The sequence below is a fragment of the Sesamum indicum genome, linkage group LG11, assembly GCF_000512975.1.
Source record: "Sesamum indicum cultivar Zhongzhi No. 13 linkage group LG11, S_indicum_v1.0, whole genome shotgun sequence".
Lineage (NCBI taxonomy): Eukaryota > Viridiplantae > Streptophyta > Magnoliopsida > Lamiales > Pedaliaceae > Sesamum > Sesamum indicum.
Genome location: NC_026155.1, coordinates 673,156 through 690,972, shown reverse-complemented (window position 1 = coordinate 690,972; position 17,817 = coordinate 673,156). Strand labels below are relative to the sequence as shown.

Genomic DNA, 17,817 nt, shown 5'->3' with positions numbered 1-17,817 from the left:
ATTATTCTCAGATGTTGATTCAGATTATAAGTAGATGTTGCTTTCCACAAAAGTTTTTTTCAATTGTTGGCCCTTAAATTTTGCTTTGAAATTATTGTACATGTGCTTTAAGCAAAATCTGTGCTCTGCATTTGGTGGCAGAGTACTGACTGCCTCAAGTAGTCCCTTTTGAGTCGGAAATGAAAGTCCATCCCTTCTCATCAGTTGATCCTACATTCCTTAACAGAAGATTCAAAAATCATTCTCAACAACCATATTTTTCTATTTCAATATAATCCATAGCAATTGGATAAATGTTATCATTCCCATCTCTGCCTACTGTCGTCAACAACTGGCCTCTGTAAATACTCTTTAAAAACACCCATTAAGGCCAATGATTAGCCTACATCCATCTAAAAACCCCTCTTTAAGACCACACAGATAGAAGTACATTCTTTGGAGTACAGGTGGACTTAATTCCTTGTCCACCTTCAACACCAAAGTACTTCCAGGATTGCACTTATCAATAGTGGAATAGTAATCATACAACCTTTCAAATTGCAGCTTTATGTTACCTTTAATCAACTGGAGTGCATATCTTTTAGCTCTGTACACTTTGTGCGAACTGCAATCAACCTGAATATCTCTCCTTATCTTGTTTTTTTAGTGAGATTAAGCCTTCATTTGGATTGTCACGAATGATATTCTCAATCCTCTTACCCAAGTATTTGTAGTTTGCCCACTTGTTTTCAGTCAGGTATGCACAAGTGTGTTGACTTTTATTGATTTTATCTGAAATGTGGTTGTTTTCATCACTTGAGATGCATGGATCCCCCAGTCACATCCATGCTTGCAAGTGCCTATTATTGTTTTTCTCTCATTATGTTGGAATTTTAAGTCCCAACCCCTTCTAACAGCCCAATCCCTCAACACCTAGTTGGAAACTTCATTCCAACTGTTAAATCCTCACTCCCCAAATCTATATTCTCATTCCACACTGGGTAACTAGGTTCCTCATCATTTGAGCCCCTAAGTAAAACTAAGTCATCCTCCTCTGATGCATCAGTAAACCAACCCACAGCCCCCATATTCCTCTTGTCCTCCTGCCTCTGTTGCTCTGTTGCATTTTTCTTTCGTTTTTGTTCTATCACAAATGCTCTAATGATTTTGAGTATTTTTCTTGCATGGTCATGTGGTCTATTTTCAAATATATCATCATCTAGAGGACCTTCTAGATCTTCCAGCATTCAAGAAGGACATTCAGATGTTGTTGGTCCCTCAGAACTGGAATCATTTTCATCCCCCTCTTCACCACCAATCTGTTTCCCCTCACCCTCTTCAACTCCCTGATCCCTCTCAACCTCTTCACCACCAACCTGTTCCCTTTTACCCCCATCAACTCCCTGTTCCCCCTCAACCCCATTAACTCCATGTTCCCCCTCAAACAATGGTGAAGTATTATGATGATAGTGTATAGATTTAGAATTGTATAGGGAGTTTGTGTTATTTGCAGGCTCAGAAATATCAAAGTCAAATTCAGTGGCATTTATGGTTTCATCAAGAATCGGGGCATTACTTTCAGCCTCGGGTTTAAGGGCTCAAACTCATCAAGAAAAGGGAGTAAGGAAATTTGTTCTTCTGTAGAGATGATATTACCCCAAGTATCAATAACTACTAGTGGGCCCTATTTTTCTTCAAACTATATGGGAATTACATTCAACCCCTTATAATCCCTCAACAGTTCTCTAATACCCTCATCCTCATTCAACATCCTAAGTTCATTATCTAATAAGTGTCCAGGTAAGCAATAATAAACAACCACATTTAACCCCTTACCCCCTGGCTTAGCATACATTTCTAGTAAGTTCCCGTAATACAATCTCTCCTTATCCACATTTGAAAATCCTAATCTACTACCACCTACATAACTAATTATAGGCACCCATTCAACTACACCACCAACCCATACATCATAATCAGCATAATCAGCCAACACCATTCTGCAATTAAATATACAAACAAAAAACTCAACAAGAAATCCATACAAGTGGGAACAAAAACATAAAGAGACATTGTACACAACCTCATACCAGGGTGTAGGGACCAAAAGACACACTATCATACTTTGCAGCGGCTATCAAATATTTAAATAAAAATAAATACAACAAAAGAGACAACTATTAAATATTTAAATAAAAATAAATACAACAAAAGAGACAATATCAAATATTTAAATAAAAATAAATACAACAAAACAGACAACTATCAAATATTTAAATGAAAATAAAGACAACAAAAAATTATAAGATAGATTACTCATAAACCAAATAACAACTTTTCATGCAAATGGAGTTAGGGTATGGGGACCAACAGTGGAAGAATCCACTGTTCCAAGCATTCGATCAAAATTTTCAATAAATATTCGGTTAAAGAGGTAGGAATACATACCTTTTCACACTGTTATTTGCCTCTGTACGCCCTTGTCATCTTACCAGCTCTTTCAAAGCCAAAAACAAATTACCTTGCTTTGTGTTGCTTTCCTCCAAGTACAAGCAAAAAAAAAAAATGCTCAGATTCCATTACGCACAGTAAAAAAGACAAAAACTTCAAAAAATTTAGGGTAAAAATCCTTAGATTCTTATCGTTTATTTTCACGTGTTCCCAGCTATATTTTCAATGAAAAGCTTCACAAAAGTCAATAACACTCAATTTCTAACGTAAGACTACTAAACTTGTGCAAACAAAGGGGAATTTTGTAATATTAAACCCAAAATAATCGTGCCCTAATCATATTCGTGTGAACCCTAATCTGTCTTATCTCCCCCCCCCCCCCCATTTTTTTTTTTTTTACTGCAGTAAGTCACAAGGGTATAATAGAAATTTAAGTTAAAATTTAGTTCCATTACCTAGCACTGACGGAATTGGGCACGTGAGTGTCATTTATAATAACACGGGGTTTTTTTCATATAAAAATAATATGGGGGATTTTTAGCCTAGTTTTCATAATACATAGCGGTTTTATGTAATTTTTTCTTCTTAAATAGCTAATATTAGCCCCACACTTTAGGAAAATATTATAAAATTAATCCCACCGTTGCAATATTAATCTCACACTTTAAAAAAATATTGCAAACTTATTCCTATACTTTAAGAAAATGTGTAAAGTTAGTCCTAAATATTACAAAGTTAGCTCCAAATATTGCAAATTTTTACTACACGTTAACTTTACTATGTTTTATTAAAACATGGAATTGATATTGTCTATTTCAGAGAATGTGAGATTAATATGACAAATTTTATACTTTGGAGCAAACATGCAATTTTGTCTTTATAAAAGAATATATGCATTATTGAGCTCACTTGTCTACCACATTTGGTGCGAGCCGAATCTCCGACGATTTGATGGAGGGGCTCGTGATGCACCTTCCTTAGGGAAGCTGATTATTGAAGATGTGCGACAACGGATATTGAGTGTAAACTTATCTTCTTCAATTAGTACTTGTGCACTTTATCGTTTATGGCGGATCTCTTGACCTATCAAGATGACCACTTTTGCATTCCTTATTGTATTGTACTGAACCATTTACTTAAATGAAATTTACATTTATAAAAAAAAAAAATATGAATTTTCATCTTTATCTATAAAAAAAAAATGTAAATTGAAGAAAAAGAAACCATGAAAAGAAGATAAAAAGTCACTCCATTTTCTCCAAAGTCGTTTCTTCGCGTCAAGAAGCCGCAGCTGAACAACGAGAAAAGAAGAAAAGAATCTGACAATTCTCTCTCTCTCTCTCTCTCTCTCTCTCTCTCTCTCTCTCCAGGTAAACACGCATTTACTTCTTCATACATATACACAAGGTATAGGTTTCTTGTTAATATCTAACATTTTTTATTTGTGGGTTTCCTTTCTTCTTGAAGGAGTTACTCAACAGATCGGATTTTGTCTTCGATGGCTTCGAAACGGATCTTGAAGGAGCTTAAGGATTTGCAGAAAGATCCTCCCACTTCTTGCAGCGCAGGTGTTTCTCTGACCCTTTTCTTTTTCTTTGTTATTTTCGCTTTTATTTGGTCTATATGATTAACTTTTTAATTTCCCTTTATTTTTCGGGGTTGATCTGTGCCATTCTGATGTTTATCTCTGTGAGAACGAACATATTTGCATCTGGGCTTGTTTAATTTTGCTGTTTTTTGCCGTTTCTCGTGAGTAAAAAAGTTGTCTTGGCTGTGAGAATTTGTGGGTGGGCTTGTGGGAGTAGAAAACATGCGATTGTCAGATGGAAAGTTCTCCATGTGGGTTTGCGTGATTTTTGTTGTCTTCACCAATTTGTGGTGGTGAAAAAGCTGTCTTGACCACTGAAGTTTGTGGTTGGACATTGTTGATGTTCAGTAGTAACGAAGAACGGAGAGATAAAAATAGTTTCTTGGGGCATTTTGTGGAGATTGATTAACTTAATTCTTGTTTTTTGGTCTTTGTAATGCTGCTGAGGATATTCTGATGATATGACTGAAGTTCGTAAATTATGTTTTTGGGATCCTCACATCTGAGGTTTTTACTTGCAACTTTTTATAATTAGAAATACTCCATTGGTGAAGTTTATTTGCCATTGCGTTTCTTGTTCAAAGTGTGGAAATATGACATGGCTATTCTCTATGGTGACAGGACCTGTTGGTGAGGACATGTTTCACTGGCAGGCAACGATAATGGGTCCGCAGGATAGCCCTTATGCAGGCGGCGTGTTTTTGGTCACTATTCATTTCCCCCCGGATTACCCATTCAAACCTCCAAAGGTGCGGATGAGTTATATTGGTTTGGAACTGTTGATTTTTACTTTCTCAACTTGAGAATTCCGCCATGTATTCTTGATTGTATGATTGCAGATCCGCATAGCTAGGTTTATAAGTTCTACTGCATGTCGATCTAGGTTCTCTGAGTAGTTGCTCGTGAAAATATAATTTAATTGATGACTAGTTTCAAATCACCGTATTGCACTCATTCAGTTTTTTAAGGAGTTCAGAGTGTCTTATTCTCTTGTCATGATACATATATTGTATATATGGATGAGTCTCTGTTTTAGCAGTTGCCTATATTTTTCTAGTAATATTTATATATTCAGACTTGATTCGAAGCTTCATTATTTGATATATTTTGTGTTCTTCCCACTGTTCAACAAGTTTTAAAACACTGTCAGTAATATAAGTGAACTCAAATATTGCTCGAGCAAGGTAGTTGATATTTGATAGTGCTAGAAGATAATATGTTGGTTGAAGATGAATCAAGATCTTTTCTTGGAATTTGTTTCAAACTACATTATGCTGCTGGCTGGATTTTTCTTTCTACATTGAGGACAAAAGTTTTTTGTATTCTAACTTGTTGAAATTGTAACGAACATATGGATGCATTTTTCTTGTGGTTGGACTATTGCAGGTTGCATTCAGGACAAAAGTTTTTCACCCAAATATTAATAGCAATGGTAGCATTTGCCTTGACATCTTAAAGGAGCAGTGGAGCCCTGCCTTGACGATTTCTAAGGTTATTTTTCATTGCATTGGGTTTTTGTGGTTTATGTAGCCAGTGTCAAACTAATGTTTACACCTTAAAATTTGCAACCCCATGAACATATTAATCCTCCCTTTTTCCTAGTCCGACAAGGCATTCTTTTTAACTTCTTGATATGATATACCTCAATATGCGATCTAAGAGCTCCTGAAGCAATTTCGTTGCCAAATTTACATGTATAACCTGAAATGCACAATGGCTGTATACATTTTGCTAGAAACAAGTTCAGTGGTTTCCTTTGTATTTTGGGCTCTCAAAGTTGTGAAACTCAATACCTAGTAGCGGTTAACTCTTTTTCTGGATTTACCCTGAATTTTTGGGTGTCTTTGCCCACGTGAGGTAAACATCTTGGAGATTGTTGTTGTTTCTGCTATCCCTTTGCTTCCTTCTCGACTTAAAGAAAACTTCACATAGTAGCGCCAAAGTGTTGTACATATCTAACATTTTAGGGAGCATACAATAGTAAGTGACTGTAGATGGATAAAGGAGGAACCCCCATGTCTCTTTGCGTTCTACTCCTACTATTGTTCTTGCAGATTAGTTCTGAACATATGTCATCGCCGATCATTATTTATTTGCTCAAGAATCGAATCTCGTACTGTTGTGAAATTGTAGTCATAACTGCATAAATGCCTTCAGGTGTTGCTCTCCATCTGTTCACTCTTGACGGACCCAAACCCCGACGACCCCTTGGTGCCAGAAATCGCACATATGTACAAGACGGACAGGACCAAGTACGAGCAAACTGCTAGGAGCTGGACCCAGAAATACGCGATGGGTTAGTGTGATTTTTCGCAAAGGCTTAGATTGCGTTTATGTTAAGAATGATGTGGCTGTTCTGTCAAGAAGAGCCTGCATCTGATGCAATTATGGGTTTGAACTGTTGATAAGAAAAATGACTGTCGAGAAAGACTTGGTACATGGTTTATTGATCTTGTTCAATGTGTAAGGTTGGGCAAACTCTTTTGTTCCCTTCACTTGGAAATTTTTAACTTAATTGATTTGCAGTTTTCTCTGTTTCATGCTACTCACTTGGAAGTGAGCCGTTAGATGTACTTTTGCCTTTTTATTTGATTGAAACGGTGATTGCATAATTTTTGTTAATGTTAATAAACTGATAAATACGTTGCTCGTTCATTAAACTCGTATTACAATAAATTCACAGTAAGTGAGATAAATACTCATATCTTGAGTTTATCAACGGGACTTGTGCCTCAGCCACGACCACTGAGTTAAGACATCATCGGTGATGTACTTGTTGTTATAAAGTGGAATAATGTTGTCGTGGTTTGGGAATGAGAAGTTCATTATCTTAGTATGTATACAAAAATACCATTATTCTTCTTCCCTAAAGCCTAAAAATGTAATTTCACTTGGAATTTTTGCTTTTATTTATTTTATTGCCTAAAAATTGAGCAGAAAAGTGAAAGTATAATGCCAAAAAGATAAATATATATTTTGCTTTTATTTATTTTACTGCCCATATATATATAATTTTTCTTTAATTATTTTATCTTTTCCCCTATAAATACTGTACGGAATCGCCAGACAAAAGATAACAAAATCGTTAAAAGCCTATTGTACCAAAGTTAACAATGAATATTTTTATTAATAAAAAATATTTTTGTTCTTGCTTGATAAATATTTTTATTAAAAAGTTTTTTAAATTTTTGATATACTAAAATTATATTAGTATAATATTAATTTATTTATTTTTTAATACAAAATGAAGATAAGGGTTTTCAGTAAAATTATAGAAAATAATATGTTCTTTTCGATCTATTTTCCTCGTATCAAACAAGTAGAAGTAATTTAGATTTAAAACTCCTCGACGAAAAACTATTATTATTTTGTTCCCCAACCGAATGAATTATCAAATAGTGTTATTTTTAAATTGCGATTTAAGTATATGTTGTAAATGTTAGATTAAATATATACATAATGATGTAAATAACAATATTATTTTATTAAAATGAAATGAAATATATAAGGATATAATATGTTGGTTGGTATGAATTTAAAAAATTTTGTTCGTGAATATTATTAAGTGGTAGTAGAATATATATATATATACACATAGAGGGATGGATTCTGAGGTGGGTCCCTTTGGAATCTGCCTGTGTGTGGAAATGTTTTACTTTTGCTTCAAGCTCAAGTTTTTATCATTGCAAAAGTCAAAGTCAAATTACCAAATATCAACAACTAATAGATTCTTCCCCTTTGATGTTATTTGTGAAGAAAATTATCATAATATTTGGATTCGTTTTTTGAGTGTTTTGTTGTGTTTTGTGGAAATAAAGAGAGAAAAATAAAGATAAATAAGTGTGTGTTAGAGATAGTATGTATGTTTGGATTTGTTTTTGGAGATAATTTAATATAAGTATTATATATTTAATGTTGTGTTTTGGAAGACAAAAATTATTATTCATTGTCAAATCATGTCTTTGGAGATAATTTAAAATAAGTATTATATGTTTAATGTTGTATTTTGGGAGACAAAAATTACTATTCATTGTCAAATCATGCCTTTCTTATATATATTTATGTATATATGTGTGTATATATATGTTTGTTTTTATGCTAAAACAGTTAAAAACACCTAAATAAGGTGTTTTTGAATGATGACAAACATTGGGTATATTTTGACTTGTCTCGAAAATGAGTTGGAAATGAAAACAAACATAGTGTATGAATTTAGCTGTAGCAATAAATAAAGTATTTGAATACAATAAAAAGTGAAAGAAAGTCCAAGTTTAAGTGCATGGATCTACTATTCTACCAATAAGCTGCAAGAATTGATATATATAAGGGATAATTATATTTTTTTTTCTCAAAAATTTAGTGTAATTACACGTAAATTTTATGTGATTTGAAAAATTATATCTAGTATCCTTGAAATTTAATTCTATCAAACAAATAAGTCTACTCGTTAGTCAAAATTCATCGAATTTGATGATATTAACCAAAAAATAGATAAAACTCCATATTTGCCCCCAATTGATTTAATACTGATTTATTGTAAATCAAATAAATCTTTTTATGACCAAATTACTCTTATATATCTTCACACGTTAATGCATGTGAGGAGGTATATCTTCATTGTTTATACAACTAGTTTAGTCATGAAAGATTTGTTTGACTTGCAATCACAAATAGAGTAAATAGTCGATTTTTATTAAGTTTTTTTATTAATATCAAGAAATTCAATGAATTTGAACTAACAGAAGGACTTATTTGTTAGGCAAAAGCAAACTTTAGAGGTAATAAATATAATTTTTTAAAATCACAGGGGGTCGATATCTAATTACACCAAACTTTAGGAGAGAAAAGTATATTTATCTGTAGATATAATCTTATAAATTAAGGATGATACACCGCCTTCCCCTAACTTTTGATATAATTACATGTGGCCTCCATATAATTTGAAAAACTACATCTAAAGCCTCTAACATTTGTTTACGACTAACAAATAACTTCCTCTGTAGTTAAAATTCATCCAATTTGCAAATCAAACATCAAGAATACGGACATCTAAGAATATTGCTATAAAAGACCATTCTTCACATTTTATTCCCTCATTTCCATCAGCAAAAAATTTCAAATCTTTCCCCTTCTCCTTCGTTCTCTCTGTTCTTACTCTCATTCATCATCAACCATCGGTTACTCCAAAACAAGACCTTTTCCGCTCCATTAATCCTCTTTTTCCGCTAACTGTTGCTCAAATTTTTGTGCTTAATTTCAGTTTGAATTTTCTTCCACTATTCTTCTGCCTTTTCACGTGATACCACAAGTCGTTGAATGACCTCAAAAATCTCAGAACCCGTTAAATTGTCTGTTCATATAACCACCACCACCAAGTCGGTTTCTCCAGCGTCTTTGAAGAATCATCCAAGCGGCGGCGGTGGTTTCAGCCCCAAAACGCCGCGTCTAGTGAGGATTCTAGTTACTGATCGCGATGCTACGGATTCTTCAAGTGATGAAGGCGAAAGTCTCCGTCGGGTGAAGAAGCATGTGAATGAGGTTAGGATGGTGAGGGTGAGTGTTTATCCCGACAGAAACGATGGAGAGAGTAGCAGAAACTTGACGAAGAAAAAGAGGCCGCCGTCACTGCCGCATGAAGCGTCGGCGGAGCCTTTAGTGGGGGGGAAGGGGAAGAAGTTTCGGGGAGTAAGGCAGCGGCCCTGGGGGAAATGGGCGGCGGAGATACGTGATCCGACTCGGCGGACTAGGGTTTGGCTAGGGACTTATGACACTGCAGAGGAGGCGGCGACGGCTTATGACAGGGCAGCGATTCAAATACGAGGTCCGAACGCCGTGACCAATTTTACAAAACCACCGGAGGCTGATGTGACGTGTGTTTCCGGGTATGAATCGCGCAAGGAGGAGTGGTGTGAGAATCTACGCTCGCCCACCTCTGTTTTGAAGATTAATACTAATAGTGCAACATTCGTCCGGTCCGAATTTAAAAACATTAACAACGATATGGATCAGTTAAACCCGACAAACTCATGTTCAAAAGTCGAACCCGCCCCAGCCCCGATTGGAAGAAGCAGCGAAGGAGATTTTTTTATAAATGATTGTGCAGTATGGGATCAATATTTTTCGAATAATTATTTTGATTTTAGATCCCCAACGCCATTAATTTACGATGAAATTAGGTTAGAGGAGGATTTTATTGAGTTGGGTGATGATTTAGAATCCTTAACATGGGATGTGGATGAATTGTTTGTGGATGGTTTTTGGTAAGTCTGAGAATGACATGGAATTTATGGTACATAAGTATTTATTTTTGGATATGTGTATTAATATTTCATTAGTTATATCAAGTGTACGCCAATTTGTGTATTTAATATAGAACTACAAATTATTTCGTGCATTTAGATATACAATATTAATTGAAAATATACTAATTACTCTGAAGGGATATATAGTTATACTCCCTTCTCGTGAGATTTGGTATAATTATACATATGCTCTTTGTGGTTTGAGAAATTAAATCAAACACTCTCGAAGTTTGCTTTCGTCTAACAAATAAGTCTCTTGTTAATCAAAATTCACTGAATGTGTCATACTGTGATGTTATGGGATCAATCTGCGTGTCCTATTTAAAAACTTTCTCTTGATAAAGATTGGGATGTTATGGGATCCCATATTGTGAGAGTTGGAAATTTTTGAATGGTCAAAATAATAAAGAAATTCCGACGCATTTAGTCTTTACTTTTCAAATTTTAGGACTAAATGTGTCGAGTTTTGCCAATGTTATGACCATTTTGAAATTTTCATAAAGTATAAGACTAAATATGTCGAACTTTTTCAATATTAAAATTATTTTCTAGATACCATAAAGCAGAGAACCAAAAATATCGAATCCCCTACCGTAGGGAATTTAAAAAATATAATTTCACCTGCCAATAAATAGGCTAAACTCCATTTTATCCCCCTGCATTTTTGTGAAATAGCTAAAATTCCACATGTGATTTAGAAATAGGACCCTCTATGTTTTCAGCACAAAACCCCATTTCTGTTAGAAATTAACGAAAGATGGGGTGTACGCGCCTGAAGTGCGTTTGGGCTTGACATTTTTGCATGTTTTGATCTTTTTTTTCTTAATTGATTAAAATGCCCTTATATTGTATCTAAATTGCCATGGTCAAATTAGTTTTTTTTAAGATTTTTTTTTTGCATTTTTATCTCTTCTAAAAATATAAATAATTTTATTTTTAAATATATTTATATTAGATATTAAAATTCTAAAAAATAAATAATTACATTATAAAGATTAATATACTAAATTTTATTTTTAGAATTTAGATACATAAAATAGTTTAAATTAGTATTATATGTACTAAACTAAAAAAGGAATCCAATATACATATATATATGATACAAAATGGTTAGGTAATATAATAATTACTATAATTATCTAAAATTATTCTTATTAACTAAAATATATATTTAATGAATATAATTAATTTAAATAATAAGAACTTTAAGAAAAAACTAGACGCGACCCCACTACCTCCTATACTTGGTATGGGACACGACGGCTCCGTCTAGCTGTCGCCTAGATATGGGGGTGACGGCGTCTTATGGGACGCGCTCCCATTCAGTTGCCCCCGTCCCGAGGACGACAGGGGCGAGGGATTTTTTAATAATTTTAAATTATTTATATATAATATAAGTTAAATAATTTATTGAATTTAAATTTTTTTAGTTTTTTAAAATTTAATGATTGAGAATAAATAATTAAATTTGATGATAATTATTTAATAAAAAAAATTGAACGATCATTAAAATAAGAAATAATATATAATAAAAAGGACATAATAATTATATGAAAAAAAAATTAACGCCGTTCAGTCAATTTAATAGAAAAGGACAAGTAAACTATGTTTAATGAAATATTAAGAGAGATTTCTTCTATTTTCAAAGTACAAAAAGATTTTTAGCTCATTTTATTTAGCCCATTAAAAAAATATGGATCTTTGTACAAAGACAATATAAATTTGTTTTTGGTTTGGTGACTTCCCCAAACACGACCTTAGGAATAAAGTACTTTTGCTTGTTCTCATGAAATCGGCGACGTATAAACCTCCTCTTGACTATTCTTCCGCAATGTTTGGCGCCCTTGGCGCTCATTTCCACGCCGGGAATCAAAACCCAGAATACCAAAAAGGAAAAGAATAACTGATTGATCTACTCCGATCTCCTGCAAATAATATTCTCACTAGTTTCAGCTTTCCTAAAATCTTGGAAGTTTAGTGGGAAAAAGACTTATTCTCTAATGGTGGGTTCTTCAAGACAAAGTCTGCCTTCATGGATAGGATTGACAGCAACAAGAAAAGTCGAACTGGATAGGAACATGGTAAAAGCGGAGTCTTTCAATGAAGAATCGTCCAATTCCAAAATTTTTGAAGTGGAGTTGAGTTTTGGGGAGAGGGCGTTTGCTGCTGCCGGCGCCGCCGTGATCTCCGCCATCATTGTCAACCCTCTTGATGTTGCCAAGGTGCACTTTTTTTTTTTTTTTTAATTTTCTGGGAGGTATTTATGGATGTTCATATGCAATTTAATTAGTTTTGAGAATGCGCGTGTTTAATTTACTTTAGTAGAAGCTAAGTAGACTCATAAGAGGTTTTTCAGGCGGCCCCTTTCTCTGAATTACTTAAAGATTAGCTAAATCAATTGACATGTGGTGCCTGTTTGTTTAATTGTTCTATAGAGTTTTAGTTGGTCTTGAATGTCTATGAGTTAACTCTCTGCCTTGTTTGATGTTTTTTCTAAGATTATGTTTAAATGAGAATCTGGCATTTGTCAAAAAATTGTTGATAACTAGTTGGTTTCCTTCTGTTCAGGGATTTTGTCTTATCATTTTCATTTTTGTTTCGACTATCTGCTTCTTGTTGTTCTTAAAGTATGTCTAGTCTCCAGTTTGCTTCATGCATACCTTATGATCCATTTGGTTCTCTATGTCTACAATAGCCACCTGCGCTCCTTTATGCCTCGGATTAGTGAATCTCAAGTATTCTTGCTGTAAATCTGGAGTTTTATTCAATTCTTCGGATTGCTTTTGATGTGTAGATAAATTTGAATAGGTTCAATCTTCTGAATTTCTTATTAGTTAGTGTGCTGTGAGGGCGTACTTTTACTATAGTTTGTTGCTTTTGCTTTATTTTCTGTACTTCAGTAGTGGATTTGATTTTATCTTACACTTTCAGCACTTGGTTGATATTTGGCTTCTTAATTCAGACAAGGTTACAAGCTCAGGCTGCTGGGGTTCCCTATGATCGCTTATGTCAGACAGCATGCTCCGGAACAAACACGGTATAGCAATCAGGGCAATCTGATATTTTTTTTTCCTTTTATTAAAGAATAGGGCTTAAGGATCCTGAAGGCATATTGGTGGCTTGTATTTGTTGTTACTTGTCTTTCTCTTAATATATCATAACTAATAGCGCTGGGAATGTTGCTCCACCTCATGGATGCCACATCATCAATTGGAACTAATCAAGAAGGAGTCTCTCATTTCATTTTCATATACTGCATTTCAGTAGATGAATTCTTGCTATGCTTTATCAAGTAACTGAATTCTCATAATAGCTTTTGCTCTGGGAATGTATTCAGATGCTGCAAGAAAGGAAGTATATGCCATCATCTGCTTATGCACCTGTTGGCAGTCAACCAACATGCTCTCCAGATTGTACCCGTTATAGAGGAACATTTGATGTATTATACAAAGTAATACGACAGGTAGGCTATCCAGATTGAAGAGCATAAGTTAGAAATATCCTCAGTGATTTCAAGTATAAGGTCTATGAATTCATATTGATCTTGAGCTCATATTATGACTTCAAGCCTCCCACAATTTCTTGACCTTCTCAAGAAATTGCCAGCATCAGAAGTATAACGAACTTAATTCATCTGTTTGGGTATGCTAAACATAATAAAATTTCTTTAGTTCTTAATTTGAATTCCAGGATGTAGAGAAAACCGGATTCTTTTTCTGTATCTCTTAGTGAGCAGTACAATGCTAATATTTACAAACAACTGTGAGCCTAATTAGGAAAGTTTGACCTCTAAATCAATCCCAAGAAATTTGGCATCGCATCCCTATAATTCAGGGATCGACTAATCTAATTAGGTAAGTGTACACCATATACTTGCTGTACAGAATAAATCAACAGATTTTCAACATAGGACATATTGTTTTGGGCATCAAGCAAGTAGTTGATTAGTTAAGAATAGTTTTTCAAAAACCTCTTGTTTTGTTTTTTTTTCCCTTGTAAATTGATTCTTTTCTCTCAATTGGTGACTGTCCTTGTTTCAGTATACGTTAAGTAAGCCTTTTTTATTCGGGCAAAGGCAAAATGAATTGAAGTCTCTTTGCTGCAAAGCCTCTTGGAGTTTGTTATAATGATTCTTCTGTTTCCTTAGCTTTTGTAATGTTTTGTAAAGTACATCTACATGTCATGTTACATACTCTCTACATTAAGCCTTTTGTCAAAATAACTCTAACCATGGGAACTTTCCAGGAAGGATTCTCAAGATTGTGGAGAGGAACTAATGCTAGTTTAGCGTTGGCGGTACCTTCTGTATGTTCCCCTCTTCGAACTTAAGACAACCGGTCTTTTGTATAATATTTTTCCAGCTCTCTGTTCAATTCCGTCTGACTATTACTTGCAGGTGGGAATTTATATGCCACTGTATGATATTTTGCGCAACTACATGGAAGAGGTTACGTCTCGGAATGCTCCAGCCATGACACCATATGTTCCCCTATTTGCAGGATCCTTAGCACGATCAACAGCATGCATCACCTGTTATCCCGTTGAACTTGCAAGAACACGCATGCAGGTAATGTGACAGTCTATATTAGTGATCTGATGAGAAGTAGCTATTTTGTCTCTATGGCATAGCTATATATTGGTCAGAAAAAAATTGTTTTAATATTTGTAATTAATTCTGCACCTTTCAGTATGTATATAATCTCATTCAAAAGTATGACCAAGTTCTGCTTACAATTTAATCACTGATGGATCTTTCTGTAGACCCTTGTTTTAATATATATATCTTCTCTATTTAATTGTATGTCGGCAATGTTTCTGGTCACAGGCATTCCAACACAGCCAAGCTAATGTAAAGCCTCCTGGAGTATTGAAAACTTTGATTGGGGTCGTCTCTCCTGTCAAGACTGCTAATAATAATCAAGCATGTGTGGTGCCTATGAACTTATACTTTTGTGTTTGTATCTAGAAGATCCATTCTCTACTTTGCAAATTTTCTGTAGTCGAGCTTTTTAGTCAAAATCAGAAAATCCTTTAGATATCAATGCTTAGCAGGAACATTGACTGATTTCTTTTTGGGTGTCCTTGTGTTGCTTGAGGTCCTTTTTCTCTAAGATCTATTTTATCCGGCTTAAAAGTGAAATTCCAGTTCTATAGCTTCACTAAACTGGGTTAGCAGTCATATTGCTATTATGAAATACATTATGGGTAACAGATAATCGTATAAAACTTGCACACACCTGCGGTGAATATGTAACTCTTATGATGTAACAGTCTACCTGTATCTTTATGGTTAGACTAGCATTATCCACTAAGCTGATTGAAAATATAGTGCTAGACATATTACTGAAAATTTAGGCCTCCATTATTCTGTTTCCACTTATTCTCTGTAAGTGCTTCCTTTGATTTAATCATTTCAAGTATTTTCTGGATTTTGTTTTGTGTTCTACTTTTTATTACTGTATCCATATGAATCTCCGGGACCCCGAAATTTGAAGTGATACATCAGCATTTTACGATTGCTCCAGTTCAAAGCTTCCGCATTTTATGGACTGGGCTTGGAGGACAACTTGCCCGTGATGTTCCTTTCTCTGCCGTTTGCTGGTCATCGCTAGAGCCTGTAAGTGATTTAATACATGCTTCTGCTTGGACTTGTTTGGATTTCTGGTATCTTACTCTTGCCCCTTCAATGAAGCTTCGAAGAAAAATTCTGAGCAGCATAGGTGAGGAAGCCAGTGCATCCAGTATCCTTGGAGCAAACTTTTGTGCTGGTTTTGTGGCAGGGAGCCTTGCAGCCGCTACAACATGTCCTCTGGACGTTGCTAGGACCCGGCGGCAGATTGAGGTGGCTTTGTTTTTCATCATCTTGGTTGATTTATTCTCGTCAATGATTAAACTTAGTGCTACCCTCCTGGCTATATGTTATATGAGATGCATCTTCAGATGAAATTGGTGTATAAGTTGGTTCCTCCTTTTCTTATGAAGATCTGTTTAAACTTTCAGAAAGATCACATGCGAGCATTGAAAATGACGACAAGGCAAACTTTGGTTGAGATCTGGAGGTTTACATTACAACCTTTTTCCATGTTTTTCCTATGGATGGTTTTGTAAAATTTTAAACAGTTTTTGATTCTTGTTTTATAAGATCAGAACAACAGAGAGGTGGATAGTTTATATATTCTGGTAGTCTCTCTCCCTCTCACCCTTATCTTTTTACTTGTGAATTAGGGATGGAGGTATTAAGGGATTATTTACGGGAGCTGGTCCTCGAGTTGCTCGAGCAGGCCCTTCAGTTGGGATCGTGGTTTCTTTCTATGAAGTTGTCAAGTATGCATTGCATTATTTGCAGACAGAGAATGATATTGGCAAAGGACATGGCTGACCCTTCAAAATGTCGTCCAAGGAATGTGGTCTTTATACGAAGATTACCCCTCTTACTCACCAGGATATAGAATACGTGCTTTGCACATGATTCAAATATTTTGTAATTGTCTTTCTCTGTTTTTGATCTTGACACCTGGTACCGTCTTCTTCTTGATTCTCTTAATAGATTTTGTCGTGTACTTATTCTAAAAATTGTTTAGAGTTTTTTTCCATCGCTCAAAATTAAATTTCGAACTGTTCTCGTTTTTTCTTTTTGTGTAGTCCTTATTATTTTTTCTTTCCTAAGCATAAATTATATGAATTGTTATCTTGAGGATGCTGACGATTTTCTCCTTAGAGCTTTTATGTTCAATGGCCAAGAACACTTCTATCACAAATTCCTCAAACGGAGTGCTCTGCTTAAGTGTTGCTTTCATTCAGTGAAATGAGGAGCATTCTTCGGCCTTTCTTCTCCTCCCTACCCTTCCTCTTGAGACTATAAACTCTTTGAATCTTCCTGGTAGCAAGTTTTGTTGAATGATGTTGGTCAATAACTCATGGTTGACATTTGGCACCTTGTACACAAACTCCACAAATCTTTGAACATAGTCTCTTAACGGCTCATTTTTCTTTTGGCGAATGGTGAATAGATATGCGGCCGTGTTTTTGGACTTTCTTGTTAATGAAGAAGTGATGTAAAAAACGTTAGGTCAATTGTTCTAGGCTGAAGATAGTTCCAGCTGGTAATTGGATGAACCACGCCAGAGCACACTTGGATAGCGTAGTTCGGAAGACCTTGCAATAGGCGGCATCACTTAAGTCGTATCAATCAATTTTAACATAAAATATGTCCTAGTACTCTTGTGGGTCCTCTGTTCCATCGTATTCCAAAAGATTCAATACTTTCATGCCCACTAGAAGCTCTTTGGCTTAGATTGCAGGGAAGAAAAGGTTGCGTCTTGGAGGAGCCACTGCCAAGGGCAAATAAGGATTCTCGACTCCCCTCGATGGTAGGGGGCAGAGGGTTGTCAAGATTGGGGGAAGGGGGTTCTATTTTTGCGTTTGAGCGACTTCAGGTCAGGAGACTCTATTGTTTATCTCTTCCTGCCTCTACTCCTCCTCGAAAATCTATGATAA

General features: G+C 35.0%; 3 protein-coding genes across 7 annotated transcripts; all 3 read left to right on the top strand.

Annotated features, from left to right (window-relative positions):
* LOC105173104 (ubiquitin-conjugating enzyme E2 28-like) lies at positions 3,673 to 6,565 on the top strand. 3 transcript variants are annotated; one of them, XM_020697838.1, is made up of 5 exons: positions 3,673 to 3,800; positions 3,898 to 3,998; positions 4,640 to 4,767; positions 5,405 to 5,509; positions 6,176 to 6,565. In XM_020697838.1, the coding sequence occupies exons 2-5, from the start codon at positions 3,929 to 3,931 to the stop codon at positions 6,317 to 6,319; spliced, it is 447 nt and encodes a 148-aa protein (XP_020553497.1). In that variant the 5' UTR covers positions 3,673 to 3,800; positions 3,898 to 3,928; the 3' UTR covers positions 6,320 to 6,565. The 3 variants fall into 3 exon arrangements, with proteins under 3 accessions (XP_020553497.1, XP_020553498.1, XP_011093056.1); XM_020697839.1 differs by having other exon boundaries at positions 3,689 to 3,783; positions 3,895 to 3,998; XM_011094754.2 differs by lacking the exon at positions 3,673 to 3,800 and having other exon boundaries at positions 3,848 to 3,998.
* LOC105173145 (pathogenesis-related genes transcriptional activator PTI6) lies at positions 8,875 to 10,310 on the top strand. The gene has a single exon (XM_011094806.2). The coding sequence runs from the start codon at positions 9,335 to 9,337 to the stop codon at positions 10,280 to 10,282; it is 948 nt and encodes a 315-aa protein (XP_011093108.1). The 5' UTR covers positions 8,875 to 9,334; the 3' UTR covers positions 10,283 to 10,310.
* On the top strand, positions 12,084 to 16,893 carry LOC105173103 (mitochondrial carrier protein MTM1). Of its 3 annotated transcripts, none has more exons than XM_011094753.2 (10): positions 12,086 to 12,542; positions 13,283 to 13,357; positions 13,658 to 13,783; positions 14,566 to 14,625; positions 14,717 to 14,887; positions 15,146 to 15,245; positions 15,846 to 15,937; positions 16,013 to 16,162; positions 16,321 to 16,379; positions 16,546 to 16,893. In XM_011094753.2, exons 1-10 carry the CDS (start codon positions 12,321 to 12,323, stop codon positions 16,697 to 16,699), a joined length of 1,209 nt encoding a protein of 402 aa, XP_011093055.1. In that variant the 5' UTR covers positions 12,086 to 12,320; the 3' UTR covers positions 16,700 to 16,893. The 3 variants fall into 3 exon arrangements, with proteins under 3 accessions (XP_020553496.1, XP_011093055.1, XP_020553495.1); XM_020697836.1 differs by having other exon boundaries at positions 12,400 to 12,542; positions 13,252 to 13,357; XM_020697837.1 differs by lacking the exon at positions 16,321 to 16,379 and having other exon boundaries at positions 12,084 to 12,542; positions 16,546 to 16,756.